The 18,038-nt window shown below is 45.2% G+C and overlaps 1 protein-coding gene across 1 annotated transcript; it reads right to left on the bottom strand.

Annotated features, from left to right (window-relative positions):
• Positions 1 to 5,722: 5,722 nt before the first annotated feature.
• Positions 5,723 to 17,996, bottom strand: dok1b (docking protein 1b). Its single transcript, XM_079184490.1, has 5 exons — positions 17,747 to 17,996; positions 9,540 to 9,863; positions 8,931 to 9,033; positions 8,657 to 8,829; positions 5,723 to 8,020 (listed from the first exon to the last, which is right to left on the bottom strand). Exons 1-5 carry the CDS (start codon positions 17,801 to 17,803, stop codon positions 6,659 to 6,661), a joined length of 2,019 nt encoding a protein of 672 aa, XP_079040616.1. The 5' UTR covers positions 17,804 to 17,996; the 3' UTR covers positions 5,723 to 6,658.
• Positions 17,997 to 18,038: the final 42 nt, after the last annotated feature.

The following is an 18,038-nucleotide window of genomic DNA, read 5'->3' as shown; positions in this document are numbered from 1 at the left end:
AAAGTGATTGAAGAAACTGCAGTTTGCGCTTTAAAGTTGACACCGCAAGGGTTGTGACGAAGAAACATTTCCGACTCGCGCTCATACGCACACATTAGTTGGTTGGACACATCCATCGTCACTATTATTAATTTATTCCTCGTCAAGCAGCTTTATCACACACACACACACACACGCTTAATCAGTCTCCCGCCATTCCACCCCCTTTGTTGAACCTTCTAGCATTAGGGACTACCCAATGGCGTCGTGACGCTGTGATGTCACAGGACTTCCTCATTGATTACATCCACAACGATCCTTTTGTCTGCGAGGAGAATTTGAGCGGACCTCCAAAATCTGCCCACTGACATTTTACCCGCTTCTCCCTTTTCTCTCTCTCTCTCTCTCACCACTTTCTTTTCAATCCATCGCGAGTTGGGTCAACGTGTGTGATTTTCATACATTTGTTCAAATAGAACAACAGCGGCCTCTCTCTCTCTCTCTCTCTCCCTCCCAAAAAAAAAGGTCAAAAGGCTGAAGCCAACGATCCTCCTTTTTAACTGGGAAGACATCAGCCACACTCCTCGGCGTTAAATGTCACCAGATGAATGAGGCGAAAGCATCAGTTGACAAAAGTTATGTTCGCGAATGTATTCGGAGCAGAATTGTTACAGAGCGTCTTGACACGTTTTTTTCACCCGCAGCTCAGCCGTTGTTTTCCAAGAAAGTTCTTTGTTGTTTTTACGACTCCGCCACACAAACACCCTTATCTCATATCGCTGACTCACTCGGGTTCCTGTTCAGCGTACAAGTTGTTCGTGTTGACCGTTTCTGAGCTGCACAGGAAATCGAATCAAATGTCACTTATGTGCATCGGTATCGGTGATATTTCTGCTGCTGTGTCATTTCAAGATCTTCTCCACATTTATAAATGTTTTATGTGTTTGTTGAACTTCTCTCAGATGTGTGTTGTAACACTGTGGCTTAATAAACTGTCACTGAGTGACATTTTGGTGGGAGGATTAACCTTTGCTTTAAAAAGCATCTCATCACCTTTAACACCCACTGGTTCGCCCGCAGAGAGACAACATGTTAAAGATTAGACTCACCTTTGCGGTCATTGTGGTCCCTTTTTTGTTGTATTCATCGCAGAGATCTGTCGATCATCTATGCGGACCATCACCAACCCCCCAAAAAGCCACGAGGTGATGTCAGGAAACTGCACATATTCTGTTCATTAACAGTTTATAAATTGCTCTAAAGTTCTGGTGGTTTTGGTGAGAGGGTATTTATCGAACCACCTTTAACCCTTGACCACCTACTGTTCCACCCGCAGCACACTGGCACTGTATGAAACCTCCCCTGGCTGCTAGGACTGTGAAAAGTTACCCGAGTGTGACCTTGTATAGTCTCTTCTTGGAAGGACGGCCCGTTTGTGGCCTCTGGCTTGTCGCATAATGTGGCAGCTATATTGAGTTTGCGCCAGCTTCTCTGTTTCTTAGAAATAGTCCAGTTCTGCATTGACACGCACGATGCGGCTACTTCACAGTATATATATATATATATATTATATATATATATGTCATTGGCATGACCAGCACCTAGTCTGTGGCGGGCATTCACCAGATAATACTGATTCTGTCTCCTACTTTTTGATTCCTCATGACCTGAGGATGGAGAGGTGACCTTTTGCAGACAGTGAACACATGTTTATGCATCAGTCAGCACGGACTTTGGCTTTCGCCATTTCCAAACGCTGCGTTGCTCTTCGTCTCAATGTACCATCTTATCTCCAGAACAAAAGAAAACCGTCAGGCTGTGTATCTGTCTCCCGAGCTGTGACACACTGTCTCCTTCCTGCGATTGTCCTCAGTGGCCAACCGCGATGTACACACGCATGGCGAACAGAGCGGGAACGCACACACACAAAGAGTCACAATTCATTATGCAGGAGAACAGTCCGGCAGAGCCGGGTGAGAACAGAAAAGAGGAAGTGCATCTTTGTGAGGAAGTGAGGAGGTGAAGTCAGCAGCGGGGTTTGCAGGACCTGGACCGTAATCCTACGCGGTTCTAGGAAGTCTAGAAAAAAAATCTGAAAAATCTGATTTGCCGATTATGAGGCAGAATCAGAATATGAACTTTTTTTGTGCACATTTTGCAGAGCAGAGTTACCGCTTTAGTCGGTGTCAGAAGGTCACGCAGAGCTAAAAATACAATCTGGTGGTCTGCAAAGTCGAGAGGAAACCGGACAGTTTCAGGTGCGTCTGAGGGCAGAGCACACAAACCCTCTTCCGATGTGCGCAAGACAAAAGACCTCACATTTCCATATTTCGTGTACCTCGATGTTCAAACAGAAAGAGGAAATGCAGCCGAGTTTCAGCTCGCTGGGGGGGCGGGGGGGACATTCTCACAAGATTCGAAACAAGCGGGGTCTCAACACATGTGGTTTACAAGTTATGTAATAAAGTGTAACATTAACAAGACTTAGCAGATACAAAATAGTGGCAGATGTCATTAAGAATCGCAGTTGTTTGATTAGTTTTCTACAATTATCCATTCCGGGTTTACATAAAAGCTGCACCAATCAATCATTTTACAAGGTGATAAATGATGTTTGCAGACTGTTTCACTGCCCCGAAGCGGCTAAAAAGTCAGGTAATGCAGGATTAAAGGCGTCATCAGACAGAAAGCGATCAAATATTTGCCTTGTGTCAAGCACTTATTATATTACTTATTATATTATATTATTATTTGAACCCCAAACAACGCCAATGAAACAACTCTACGGACGTTAAGCCAGCTACTCTCCCTTTTCTGCTCTGGAAGTTTACGAGGCAAAGCTGTGACAAGTTGAGACAAAGTTTTGTAACTAATCTTAAAAAAAAAGGTGGTGGAGATTTGTTTCCCAGCATGTAAAGACAGTCCAGCCTGCACCTTTTAGTGTAAAGCCTGCTTTCAGTGCCTCTTGATCCTGTTCTCTTTCAGTAAGTCTGACATGACCTTTAAAAAAAAAAAAAAAAAGAGAGAGAGAGAGAGAGAGAGAGAGAGAGACCGTGACGGAAAGAAGACGATGCCGAGGACAGACTGAGAAGAGGACAGGAAGACTGTGACTGCTGCGATAATAGTCGAAGCTGTGTGTGTGCGTAGGTGTGTGTGAGACACGTCTGCTGGCAGACATGCAGAGACCTCAAACCTGCAGATAAAACTGTCTGGCCGAAGATAGCGCCATGTGGCCAGAAAAACAAAACACACACACACACACACAAACACGCACGCAAGTCCAGCTGTGTCTGTAAAGTCATTGTGTCTAATCTGTATTCAAGTGGCTCTTATTTCAACATTCGTCATAATAAATTCCCACTTTTTCAAATCCAGTGTTCTTGTTCTTTCTGTGTCCTGCAGCCAAACATTAAGCGTGTCCAAAAACTGTGAAAACACACAGAAGTAGATCTGAAACTATTGTGAGGTCTCTGATATGCTTTCAGTATAAGGCTCCCAACCTTGAGCACACACAGACACACACACACACACACACTCACAGGAATGCACACATGGGGATATGGCAACATGCATGACACATTGTCCAACCTTGACAAACCATAAACTGAACACACTTGACAGCAGCAGGCCTTTTTGTAGGTTTCTCACTCGCCTACAGTATAAGCTGTCACACACACACACACACACACACACATTCATCAGTGATCAGGCTGTCAGTTGAGCGGTTCTGCAGATGCATGAAAGGTCAAAGCAGATGAGGAGAGAAATGTGAGGGAAGGAAGGCGAGAGGAGGTGACAGAAAGCACAGGAGGGCTTTGTGTAGCTCTGAACCGCTTCCAGCCGACACCAAATGTGTTTTTATGACGTTGTAATCCGTCAATATGTTTGTTCTTGATGCCGCTGCTCCCATGGTGTTTACGGTCTTTAGAAACCGCATTCAAACCACCACGAGACACTGAAACTCTTCATTGAAACCAATATAAATGATGTCAGTGTCAACATACCTTAAAGGGGGGACAAATGTCAAAGCAAAAACGTCTTTTGTCTTCTGGATAATGATGTCATCAAGATTATATCATCCACATCTATAATAGAAAGCCTGCATTGCGAATAGTTTGAAAGACGTGGGCATGTTATCGTGCAGAGAGGGTCCAACAAAAATATGCTATCTGTTGCATTATGGGAAATGTAGGATCCAGTGTTTTCGGAGCACCAAAAAGTCAGAATATCTCAGCCTCTGTCACGTGGGCTTCTGACCAATTCTTTTGTCTGGAATCCCCAAAATTCATAAAGGTCAAATACAAAATCGCTGGAGTAGCCCGGATAGTTTAACATTCTCGCGTCTGACCGGTAAATATGAAGCTATACCTCCAGCAGAGGGTTAGCTTAGCTTAGCATGAAGCCTGGAAACAGGGAAACAGCCAGTCTGTCTCCACCCAGTTATTTGCCTACAAGTGTCTGTACAGCTCATTGAAAAAACGTTTTGTCGTTTGCTGATTCTGTACATACGGATCAAAATGTATGGCACTGAAGTCATTTGAGATGAAGCGCAATAACAGCCACTGAAACAGCAGTCAGATTCAAGAATTCACCCTCAGCTGTTTGCACTTCACTTTATGAGCAGAAATTGGGCAAAGTCTTCGACTGTAAATGTGTAAGCGGCTTGTTTTGGATTTTCCAATGAGGAAGTGTTGAGCCATCTTGAAGAAATAAATGTTGACAGTATGAAAACACCACCATGTACTGTGTGTGTGTGTGTACTATGGTTCTTTTTTTTCCGATGGGTTCACAGAGAGTTTAATGAGAAAGACAGAAGTTTGTCCTCACTCTTTCTCTTTCTGTTTTTCTGCCCCCCACTCTGTCTGAAAGGACGGAGGAGGAGGAGGGGGGAGGAGGCGGAGACGAGTTAGGAAATTGAGCCTTAATATGTAATCAAGTTACTTTTGGAGGATTTTCCTGTCCCGAAAGTACTCCAGCAGCAGGTGGGTAAATAAAGAAAGGGCTAAAGAGGGATGATGGGGATAAAGAGCAGCGACGGGAACAGTCTGTACCTGTTATTCAAGCCAACCAGACACAGACAGGTCCATCCAGCCAGCATTCATCGTGTCACCATCTTTTCCATCTCTTTTCTGCGCCTTTGAGTCTTTTTCTTCTCCCTCTTTCGTCAACCTCAGCTCAGGATAAACACCCGCACAATCAGCATTCTTGAACATGTCAGTTAAAGGCTTTTATACCCTTATTTCTTCCCACCTCGTCCCCTTTTTCCTGCCCTCCTCTTACGGTATCTCTCTGCAGTTAAAATGCACGGCGTGTCCGGCACAAACCGGCTAACTGTCACCGGAGCAACCGAACAACAGAATTAATGCGGAGAGGGAGAAAGGAAAGGAAAGGAAAGGAAAGGACGAGAGAGAAAAGAAAGGCTTTGCTTCTTATTTTCGAGGTTCCACTTTAGCGGCGTGATTAAGTGGTTGGAAACCGACTGAAACAACAAAAACAGAGCGTGGCGGAGAGAGGGAAGCGGAGGGTGAGGTCAGACCGTTGGACCGTCCAGAACAGAAAGTCTTTGAAACATTAATAAACTGTCTGATCGGGACAGACACACTGAGGGGAAGTCGGGATGGAGCAATGAGGGGACTTCTCTTGCTTTACTTATCGAACTGCGGAGAACCTTTTTTTTAATCTTTTTGGAACCGTTTTTATTAATAGTTATATTTACAGACAGCACAGCTGATTCTGACACATTCATTCACATACTGACACATTGCAGGGGATTGATTAGTTTCATATTTAGTCTGTGCATAGAAACGTAAGGGATTCTATGATATTCTCTTGTGTGGGAAGTCACCTCTGTAACTCGAAGCCCACATGTGACCCCATCACCTCTTTATGATTCATTTATGTCTGGTTTCAAGATCCACTTTGTATGCTTCCCCCAACACAGTAGCAACAATGTTTTTACATTGATGAGGATCTTAAGATGCAACTTCGTCGCATATTAGTGTCCTGGGTTGATTTTTGTTGGAAGTCTCCCTGATTTATTGGGATCTAGGATGATACACGAGTCCAGAAAACACAAACAGAGAAAAGAAAGAAAAAAAAAAGCTCCTTTTGGTAAAGTCCTAGCCTCAAAGCTCCAAACCTAAGAAGTGCAAAAACATGTTTCCCAGTTACTTCATCAGCACGACAGACATTTTGAAAAAGCAGAGCCAAGCCGCTCTCTCAGCCTGTTGGAGTGAAGCCTGTAGGCCGGGCTCCTTTTTGGCAAATCCAAATGCTTTCTGTGTGTGTGTGTGTGTGTGTGTGTGTTCAAGTGAAGTGGTTTGTTCCAACCACACAGTGGCTTGGTACTCCAGTTATGGGTTTGACCATGCAAACACTCTCTCTTTCTCAAACAAACACACACACACACACACACACACACACACACAGAGAGAGGGTGGCCCTACAATAGTTGCACTCCATGTTTCAAAATGCAGCCGTCATGTTCTCATAGTTCTGAGCGTATCTGCTCTGAATGAATCAGTCCAACTATTGCCAGTCCACAGAAGAAGAAATGTGCTTAGTCCCTACAAAAAACTGCAAGATTAAAGGCATGGAGCAAGTCTCCTCTTCTCACGAAGGGGATAAACATTTCATTTTTAGTCTCTGTAAAAAAAAAAAAAAAAAAAAAAGAAGGATGTCAAACATCTCCCAAGTTGTCATAGATGATATCAGGTGACCTCAGCGGTGCCTGCTGGTGCTGGTTGTACCACGAACTAGCAGATGGAGGTTTCTGCTTCGACACTCTGCTGTACAGCTCCCTCGCCCCGTCTCCTCCGACCCAAATGTTGTTGTTGTTGTTGTTCACATTACTGCCAGGACCTCCGTGTTTCCCGGGGGGCAGCGGCACCGGCTCCTTCCGGCCAAAAGCGGCCCGGCCCGGTTTGGGGGCGGTGACGGGTTTGGGCCACCTCGGAGCCGGAGGCTGCGGCGCGCCGCGGCTTGGGACCAGCTGCGGAGGCGAGTGTTTGTGGGAGGGGCTGCTGTAATTTCCCTCCAACCCTGATAGGCTGTAGGGCTCCAAGCGCGCCTCGTCATAAACACTCATCGCTGAACTAGAGGGCATCCTCGCGCCTCCTTTGGCGCAACCCTCGGGTTCATCGTATATGTGCTCCGGACGCGGAGCAGGAGGCGAGGAAGCCCCCTCTGCTTGACCTCCTGGGGGTCGCCTGTTACTGTTCACGCCTCTTCCTCCCCCCGCCGCCCCGTTCAGACCCAGCGCACTCGTTTTCTGGCTCAGCTCCAGGCTGATCCGGTCGTACACGTGCGAGTACAAGTCCGGTGGCTTCCTGTGGTTGCTGCCCGCGAGGTGGTGATCCCCTTGGGTGCCACCCGCCGAGGCCTCGTCTCCTCCTACTGGTCGGAGGCGTGGGGGGGGCACTGGCACGGTGGATGGGCTGCTGGTTTGGCTTTGACTTTTAATGCTGTCCACCGGGTCGGAGTACAGGCAGTCGCTGCCGTGCAGAGGCAGGCGGACCGAATCGGCTGGCTCAGAATAAAGACTTGCCTGTTCATCAGCTGAGGAAAGAGCTTTTGCTGCTGTGTGTGCCCTGGGAGACTTTGGCGGCCCCGCCCCACCTCCCAAACCCCCCAGCATGGCTGGTGGTTCTGGTAAACTCCTCCCCTTGAGTCCTCCGGCAGTGCCTTGCCCCCTTCCTCCTCCTCCTCCTCCTCCATCTCCACCCTCCCTCTTCCCGAGCACACCATCGGCAGAGCCCGGTTTGCTGCCGCCTGAATCGCCGTCTGCCTCCCGGCTGCTGCAGCTGCTGCCGCTGCTGTCTCCGCTCGCTGCCGTCGCGCCGCTGGGAGCGGCGTTGCGTATGTGCTGCAGCGACGCAGGGCAGTCTGGGTCAACGCTGAGGTGGCGCTCCTCGACCAGCACCTTCTGCGACTGGATGGCCTGGTCCACCAGCGAGAAGATCTCGTTGCCTTGCTTGGTCTCAAAGGTGAAGTTCCCGGGGCCCGAGTCGCAGCGTCGGCCTGCCTCGAACGAGAACATCACCTGGGAGGAGGAGAGCAGAGCGAGACTAAATAAATATATACAGCGGCGTCTGAAGAAATGACAAAATGGAACTGAAATAATGGAAACTAGTCACAGAAGTCATTTATAATATAGACGGCAGCTTGCTTCCTTTTTCCACTGAACTTTACTTTTCACTTTTCTCAGCGTATCTATTTTATCACTTCACTGCTTTCACTTACCGTTCCAATTTTACTTCATACACACACTCTCTTCCCCTGCTTTCTTTTCCACAAACGCAGCTACGTTTAGAGATGAAGTGCATCTTCTTTTTACCTCGTACGTGCAGACACATCTCAAGACCTCAGTCTTGACACATGTATAATTAAACATGTCTAGACACATTTTTAAAACCACTGGTCTCAAGCTTTGAGGTATCACAAAAACAACCAGACTCTAAAGATTGATATCCTCTGTGACAGCGAGGCCCTGACCACACACACACACACACACACACACTCATTTGCACCTCCTAAATACAATCAATCGATGAAGACTGGGCTGAAATTGAACACACCAAACTTCCTCTGCCTGTACTCGTCAGATCCGTCAGAGATCTATTTTTAATCCCTGAAGATAATATTATAATGTTTTGGTCTCATAAGCGCAGGCACCCACCCGGTCTCGCCCATATCTCCTCAGCAGCTTGTAGGGCCACACCAGAACGTTCCTCTTGGTCTTGGGCTCCTTCAAGATTAAGGTGTCGTTTTCAGCTTTCAGCCAGTAGCTGCCGGCCAGCCCGCAGCGCTCCGACGCTTCGGTTCGCTGAACGCTCACCCAGAACTCGTTCACTGCGAGGAGAAGAAGCCAGACGTGTTTTTGCTTCGGTTTTCCTTGTATTCTCCTCATTTCTAATGATCTGCTGTGCTAAAATAGTTCTCTTAGTCCTTACCCTCCTCTCTGGAGTAGTAGATGAGGTTTTCAGCCATCTGCAGGTCCTGGGCTCCTCCATTGGAGTCTGCAGCAGTGCTGTTGCTGCTGCCGCCGCCTCCCTGCTGACACAACAACACGCAGAGACACAAATAGTCAACCGGCTGAGAAAGACGGCAAATTAGGATTCTTATGGTATGTTAATCAGGAGTTTTCTTTTTGGTTTATGTGTAGAAAACGTTCCAGTCCACTGGGGAGGGTTGAGTGGGCAAATAGTGAGTGAGGGGAAAGAGGAAAAAGAATAAAGACAGAGGACGAAGCGGATGAAGTCGTCCTGCTGGAAACTCCCCCCTCGGCTTCCTCTCTGCAAATATGTGTAACGTTCATGTGTGTGTATGTGTGTGTGTGTGTCAGCGCACACAATAGAAGCTGAGGCCTGCACAGACACACCAGGGGCATGTGGGAAATTTTGGAAGTCACACAACAAAAGGAATTAAGCTGCAATCCCAGTTGAGAGCAACATTTAGAACTAGCTGTCCTTCAGCGTTTCCCTCCAAACTAAAGAGGCCGTGGTCATATTCAGGCTCAGAACAAACACGTAAGCTTAAGGAGAGAGAAAGTGTAAGGATACCTGGAACGCGATGTCACACATGGTATCCATCCAGTCTTTGGCGACGTTCTTCTCCGCGGCGAACACGTGCGTCTTGTCGTTGGTCTCCACACAGAAAGCTGCCATGTTGTCTTTGGGACAGCTCTCCGTCAGGGCCGGCAGGATGGAAATGCACTCCGACAGGCGGATGATCTTCTTGTCGAGCTTCCTGGTTTTCTCGTTGGACCCGCTTCCGGAGGTTCCGCCGGCCCCGCCCACTCCGCCCGAGGGCGCGTCGAAGAACTCGAGGCGGGCGATGCCGTTCTGACTGGCGGGGTAGAGGACGAACCAGTTCTTCTTCCATTTCTGATGAGCGGAAAAGTTGAAGAGGAGAAGATTAAAGCTGCACTAATCAATATTTTCATGTCGTCAATGGAACAAATGACTATGTGCGATGTGAAAGATGTATCATCGGACCCTGTGGTTTCCCTTTGATTCATCCCTTCAACACATATTATCAAAATGTGTATGTACGGTATCACATTTCTTTCTTTGAGTTTCCATTCTGTTAGCTTGTTCTAATAAAACATGTTGTTGATCTGAAATATTTGCAACTTTTGTTATTCTTTATGTATTATTTACATTTTGTATCACAACAATAAGCAACGCGTGTTTTGCTTCCTCTAGAGATCAGTAAACCAGCATTTAATACCAGAAGGCTATTTCTGAAGGTTGGAGGGGGATGACACACATCTGGCCTGCTCACATCTGTCTGGGGAGGGAGGAACAATTTGCATGTGGTTTGTTCAGACAGCATGGGGGGGGAAGCAAAATGCAGCAAATTGCCACAAATAATCAAAAAACGGATGAAAAGTGGAGAACGTTACAGTTTGAAGATCACAGAAGACGTGAGTCAAAATAACATTTCCAGGTCTTTCCCTTAACTTCTACTCTACCGACTGAGACTTGATGTAGGAGGCACGGGGTGATGAATCTAAGGCAGACACCAATGTTTCAATCAGCAGCAGTGGACCACAGGTACAGAATGAATAAATACTGTGGGTAAAAGTTTAGTGTGACAACTAGATGTGCACCCAATGGCAGGTATGACCACAAACTAACAACGCTGTGTGAAATTACAAGGAAGTGTGCTGCGGCCCCTTCACAGGTTAAAAATATGACCCCCCGGTCCCAAAGTAGGTGACAGGTGCATCATCTCGCACAGCAGCGAGGAAGCAACCACTAACAATGAGCTCTTCCTCCACGGGGACAGAAAAGGGATGTGACCAAACAACATGACTCAAAATACTGAAGAAGCACAGCGAGCGAGCGTACAAGACTCCAGATGTTCAGTGCTAACAATGGACATGATGACACACTGCATGCGAGATTATGTGCAATCACTACACAAACGAGTATACATGGGACTGTATGAGATACCAGAACTCAACACTTGTTTGGGAAGTCCCTGTACCCTCTGGACATGTGTGTTTTTGGCTACAGCTGTGCCTCATCTCAGCTACAGCTGTGTTTTCCCCTTACATGCACTTGGTTGGGGCAGAAGCTGTCTGACAGGCTGAGAGCTGAGCTTGTGACAGGAAGGTCAGCGGCTTGAAAATCCTCCGAACAGCGGGGAAAATCCTGCTGACGGAGAAGAATGAGACACACTGTAGTGCCGCCACCTCATTTAAAAGGGCAGATGAGGTGGTTTTACACAGCAGAATTTGGAAAAAGGGACGTTGAAGAACCAGGTAGAATTTTTTTAACAGTAGCTTCACTGAAACAAAGGGCAAAAGTAAAAACCAGGAATTTCCATAAACCATAATCAAAACGTCAGCCTCACAGCTAACTGTCAACTCCTGTCTCCCCTCCTGACTCCACTGTCCTACCACCTGCCCAGGTAAGGACAGGGTGAGCTTAACCAAGGAAACATGCAAATCACACAGAATAATGAGCATACCATGGATACAAGATCTCTCAGTTGCTGCTGAGTATCAATCTATGAGCCACACCAATGAGCTCACCAATTATAACAGAACGTCAGTTACTGCAGAACTAGCTCCCCTATCGTCCCTGCGAAGAGGACATAATGAGGCACACCTGTTTGCACTTTCCTTGATTGCGCTGCTCCCACAACGTCTCTGGCAGAACAAAAAAAAAGAATAATCCTATGAACCCATAAAACGAACAAACTAAACAAGCTTGTGTCTTTCATACACCTTACTTAATAATGTATCAAATAAACTGAAACTGTTCATGTTGGGGAACGAGTTCTAGTGAAAAGGGATAAACTGAAATTGTCTTCATTATTTAACAATAAAATGATCATCCAGTTCATCTGAAATACGACCTGTACGCAGCTCACAATATGTGGCTTTGGATATGAATGTAGATAGTAGAGGGTTGAAAAAAAAACTTTCAAAAGCAAAAAAAACAGTTGTGTGTCTATTTAGGGCTATTTGCAGTTGAACAATAGCCAGACATTTTTTGAGCTGTCGTTGGAGGGAAAGCACAGGTGTTACTCATAACACTAACGAGGGCTCCGTCCTATTCAAGAGTCCCAGTAAGACGGGACAATGTGACAGAGAGCCAGCATGCACAACACCAGAACCCTACTGTTGGGTCCATTACAATGTACCTGTTATAAACTACTGACCATAACTGAAGGGGTAAAAGTAGAATATGCATATTTAATGAAGTGAAGTATGGAGACGCATGCAATGGAAGCGAAATTAGCACTTCTGTACTTTTCACCACTGGGTTAGCGGATGAATTCTACCAACACGTCAGCTTGTTCGCTGTCACTCACAGCGAGTCAGTCTTAAAGTGGAACTATAGCATTTGCACAATTTAAAAATCAATCACATATTTAATCCTCATTGCAATTTAACAGTGAGCACAATCAATTTCTATAAGTCACATGCACACCAGCTTTCATAAGTCAACACTTGCACATGTGTACGTAACGCACTCCGACCCGATTAACTAACTGCCAGAAAGGACAGGAAGTGTGTGGGATTGTCAATACCCAGGATACTCTTCACTTCCTTCTTCTGCACCCAGGTGTGTCTCAGTGTGTGTGTGTGTGTGTGTGTGTGCATCTGTTTGTATTGTTGTACATATTCCCCCTCTGCGCATTAAGGACCATCTGTTGCTGTGCACAAGTGCACACAATCACACATAGAGACTGTGACAAAACTGTGTGGCTGTGCTGTATACATGAAGAAGGTGCGAAACATTAACCCCTGTTGAAATACGGTCCTAAAAGGTGTGGGTGTATGTGTGTGGGTGTATACTGTATGTGTGTGTGTCTACATGTGAAACAGCTGCTCCATATAAGGCAACAGACCGTTATCGGCGACTACACACAATGTGGAAATTATGCAAAGAGGATCATGACCGAGCGAGGGAGAGATATACTTCCTCACGGACGCCCTGTCTGTTCACGAGAACAGAAGGAACTGCGGTAGTGTGTGTTTGTGTTTCTCGGTTTCACAGTTTCACTGCCCAAACAATAAATGGCCTTTACCGTCATGATGACCTATCGCGCTGAAGAATTGACATTTTCAAGAAATTGACTGAAAAGCTCCGAAATAAACACTGCTCTACGTTCATTACTGAAAAGTTTGGTTTTTCCTTTTTAACATATTGTTTGCGAGTAGAAGCTGCGTTAAGCTAGTATAAGAAATTAAATCTAATTCCCTGGGACTTGCCCATGACACTGTCCCTTCTTTGTTTATTTGTTATTCACATGTAAATCTTATTTTAAGAAGAATGAATGCGGGTAACGATGTCCATCTTGCATCATTCTGAACGTGCATGTGCAACGTAACCGTTGCTGCCTTGTGTAGGCCTTGCACAGTGTCCCTGTTCATGAGCAAAATTGTAAGTCCAATAACGCATTAATAGCAAATCTAGTGGCCTTCAGGTGTGTTTCTTTTCTGACGCTCAACACTGCAGGTGATGTCGCTGCGTTATTTTTAATTCTTGTGAGATCATTTTGCATAAACAACCATAGGAAAAATTCTGCCATGTCCTCAAAACTGTCATTGTATTTATTTGTTTATGAATTTTCATTTTGCACTCATTTACCGTTACATTATTGTGAGACACCGGAGATGTTTTCCGTGCGATTCATAGGAATTCACCCTTCAAAACCTGCCGTGTGGACCTAAGTCACTCCAGGAGCTGGAGGAGTGTGTATGTGTGTGTGTGTGTGTGTGTGTGTGTGTGTGTGTGAGATGGGTGGATACATTTAATCCACTGCTTTCACCGCTCAAACACAGGATCCTCTCTCTCTGTCAGGATGCTATTTAACTAAACCACTGGACCATGTTCCCACTGGCCACAGACAGACCTCAGTGCCACACGCTGGAGCAGAGTGTGTGTTTATCCGAGAGAGTGAAAATATGTGTGTGTGTCGGAGCGCGTCTGTTCTCGGTAATGTGTGTGTGGGAGGGAGAAGGAAAACAGAGGGAAGCTGTGTGACTGTGTTGTGTGTGTGTGTGTGTGTGTGTTAGAGCGAGAGGCAGAGCACTGCTTTTGACCACAGATCTGCTGTCCTGACCTCAGTCCTCTGCTGTGTCGACACAATACAACCCTCAACATGTCAGGCCTCCCACAGAGGACAGCAGCAGAGTCCAGTGGAGATGAGTGGAGCGAAGTAAACCGCACGCTGACAAACTTTTAGGTTGGTGTTTCAGGTAGGGGGACCTGAAACTGACCACTGAGCACAAATTTAGACACTTATTATTAACATCTCCATATAAAAGAATATCAGCTTTGCGTTACTACAGTGCACATCATGCGTATCCCAAATGCTAAACTGATGTCCACAGTAACACTCATAATCCCCCACAAAGAGCTAATGCTAGCGTGTCCAAATTTAGCCATGAAGAAGTATGAAAGAGTGAGCGTTTTGTGTTTGACAAGATGTAAATCTGGTCCAATATTCATTTTATTTTACTTTTTTGACAAAGCAGAATCAAAAGGTGTGTCGTCGTCGTCATTCACAATGAGTTCAGCTTGAATCTGCTGAGTGTGTCTTTTCTTATATCAAATAACATGAACCAACACTGCACTGTGATCAATAAGTTTGTGTAAATATAAAATGGTACATTATCTGTTCATCATACGGCATGCCCACGATAACATTGACTGTTATCCGTGCCCACCAATGCTCTTATTGTGAAACTGCCACTGAAATGAACTTTTCTCCAATTCACAGAAACTATTACAATTACTGTGAGGAAGAACTGATCATTGTTTTCTGCACACGCTTAATCATTCATTTCCACTCACACACGTCACGCTACAAATAATCTGGTGCTTCTTTCCAGAGAAATATGATTCAGCGACCGAAAAAAATGAAGAGAATATCAGACGAATCCCATTAATCCATCAGGCAGGTATTACTCTTGACGTGATGTGTGTAATACTACTTCATCCCGACACGCCCTGTCTGTTCAAGTGTCTGCTGGCTCACGGCCGAAGCTGTCTTCATCATTTACCATCGACCCACATCTGCAGCGTCTGCCGGTAGCTGGCAAACAGCTGCTGACATCCACATCAAACCGAGAGCTTTTTTTTTTGTAGCTCCGGGGGGGTTACGGCTAAAACTGTGAAAAACTGCAGATCCAAGTGGATGCACGTCCAGACAGCGACTTCACCACTAAATCACATCGCTCGTGCTCCACATGATTTAGCCCTCTGGATGAAAACAAATGACAGCTCTACAAGAGTAAAGACTGTAATTACAACAGTATAAAGTTAAGGACTCAATCAACTTCATCAGGCGCTGGGCCTATGTACTGCAACCACATGTGCTGTAAATATACACAAGGCTGCACTGTGGACGTGAGCAGCCACATCACCACAAATATGTGGCATGTTTTAGACCTCTGCATTGTTCAGATGTGGATTTTGTTATGCATACCTTTGTAACGCCGTGTGCATCAAGCTTCAGAGGAACCAGCATGTGTATTTTTGTGTTTAAAAGGGGTCTTTTCAAATCCCTCTAGTGTTTTATTAAAGGGGCACTTCACACATTTTACACCTAACATATTTTTTTATACATTTTTCTGTCCATCGGCTAATCGCATGATTGTGGGCACATGGAGCTGAACCAAAACTGAGTTCATCTAAAATCATTTGGGAATATTAAACAAAAAAATGAAGGCTCTAATGCTGGAAGGGCAATCAACTTGAAGTAAAAGATTTATACAGAAAGCAACATGGACAGATTTTTGACAGAAGACAAAAAAATTAAATAATATCCAATGATCAAACACATTCGTCAACCCAAAATATGACGAAGCTTGTCTTTTTCTAGCTGCAGTGCTTCTTGTGTCTTTTGTGTGTGACAACTCCAGTGGTTTGGGCAAAGTTGAACTAACATCTGCATGACAGTACCTGAGAAACACACATAAAAAGAAAGCAACGTATGCTCTTGATGTAACACTGATAACTGATTGGATATGGAGCGTGGACACTAAAACCTTTGACACACCGTAAATGAAACCTGGATGCATCTTGACAGTTTACATCCTAGCAGCCTGCCCACGCACGTGAGAACGAGCCTTTATGAATGTGTGTGTGTGTGTGTGTGTGTGTCCACTGACAGCTCTGACGATTGCATAATTCACCCAGCAAACCTCAAACCAGTTTCAACACTTTCAGATCAGCCGACGTTCAGCTTCCTGTGCCGTTCTTTTCTACTCTGGTGCATTTTTATCCACTTCGGTTTATCTTCACGCTCAACTCTAAAAAGACAACAAGTTATATTTTCAATATGAGGAGACTCTTGTTTCTTCTTAATCTGTTGTATTTTTCTACTGTTTACAAAAGGCATTGAACGTTGTGCTTTTGGAAGCAAGAACTTTGGGGCAGGAAACATGGCCAGAACGTTGTGTTGATCCGTGTCATATGACCAGAGAGAGACACACACACAGACAAAGAGCCTCTTACAAATCTGAAAGAGTAAATTAGTTCTTATCCAGCGGTGCGAGGAGACCAAAGGCGAGGTTGCATGGAGGCCGAGCACACACACACACACACACCCACGGGTGCTATCACTGACATTTAACCGAGTCCTGCTGTGTGATCTCCTAAACTAAAATGACTGCTGCAAGGGCAACAACAACATGGTTTGTTGACAGTGTTTGCAATGGTGTGAACAGCTGTTTAAAAGCAGCTTAGGTAAAGTGGAAATATGTCTGCCACCTTCGTGAAAAGGGTCGGTTTCGCCACTGTCTCGACTTTGCGGCACCTTGTAGGTGTGGAAAGTCAAAATGTATCGAACAAGATTTGTTTACAATCCTGCAGCTCTATTACCTAATGACTGAGGTGTCGCCAGCGCTCACACACACACACACACACACACACACACAAACACCAACAAGTGTCATAACCTCTGTCCAAATTTCCCTAAAAAAAAAAGTCCACATTGCTTTCATGCATTTGTAGTTTACTGAATGTTACTACAGTGCACTGTGGCTGTTAGCAGCTCGTTAACACGTCCACGTGCATTCTGGCTCACACACAGAGGTGCGCAGCAGGTTTGCTCCAAAGACACCACATCAAAACAAGGCCAGATCAGTTAAACATGGCTGGAACTTCCTCTCTCTCTCTCTCTCTCTCTCTCTCTCTCTCTCTCTGCATCTACTGCGTGTTTGTCTTTGAAGACGCTGGGCACAATGGCTGCTCTGTAATTGCATCAATATGTGCTCTATTTACGTGTCATGATCTAAAATGCGGCTCCCTTATGGCGTACAAGCAGGGATTGCGCAAAGATAACGTGAACATATTCACCAACACACTTCTGCTGCCGTGTTGACTTAAACTAATCAATAACTAGCTTTGTTTGTCTCATAAATATATGGTATTACTTTATCGTTTCTAAAATGTTCCTAGGAGAGAATCTTTTGATTATTTCGTCGCCAATAATATCATTTTCTAAGGATTTACAGACTGGTTATGATAGTATACAGACTGTATCACACTTGCTGTGGTATTTCTATAATATTCATAAGGGGACTATTTGTCTCTGAGAAGCATTTTAGCTACTTTTATTGGCTTTAACGAGCTTCGTGGAATAAAGCATTTCCTCATATATCACTTGTATATTATATTAATATGACATGTATTCTTCTTATTAATAGGTTACTGGCAACAGTTACGTTTCATCATTTCTGTCAACGCCACTACCGTTATAATATATTATAGGAAATAACTGTTCTTCTTGGACTTACCTTTCCAAACTTCTGATGCTGCACATAAAGTTGTCCCTCCTTAACGTGGGTGTCCATGCCCTCAAACACTCCAGGGCCACCCTTCCTCTAGAAAGGCGAAATTCGACTTGAACTTGACTCACTTTTGAGGGGTTTATTTTTTTCCTATATCCTCCTATCAACTTCCCCCTTCTCTCACTTCCGCCCCCCCGCTGTTAAAGTGCACGTATCGTACCGCTCGCGCACAGCTGAAGGTGTCATGGTGGAAATATTAAAAAAAAGTCCGAAACAGTCCCGAGGTGGTCCCGAGAAA

This window comes from Pholis gunnellus, assembly GCF_910591455.1.
Source record: "Pholis gunnellus genome assembly, chromosome: 23".
Classification (NCBI taxonomy): domain Eukaryota; kingdom Metazoa; phylum Chordata; class Actinopteri; order Perciformes; family Pholidae; genus Pholis; species Pholis gunnellus.
Note: the sequence above shows the minus strand (reverse complement) of the source record. Positions and strands in the feature narration are given on the sequence as shown.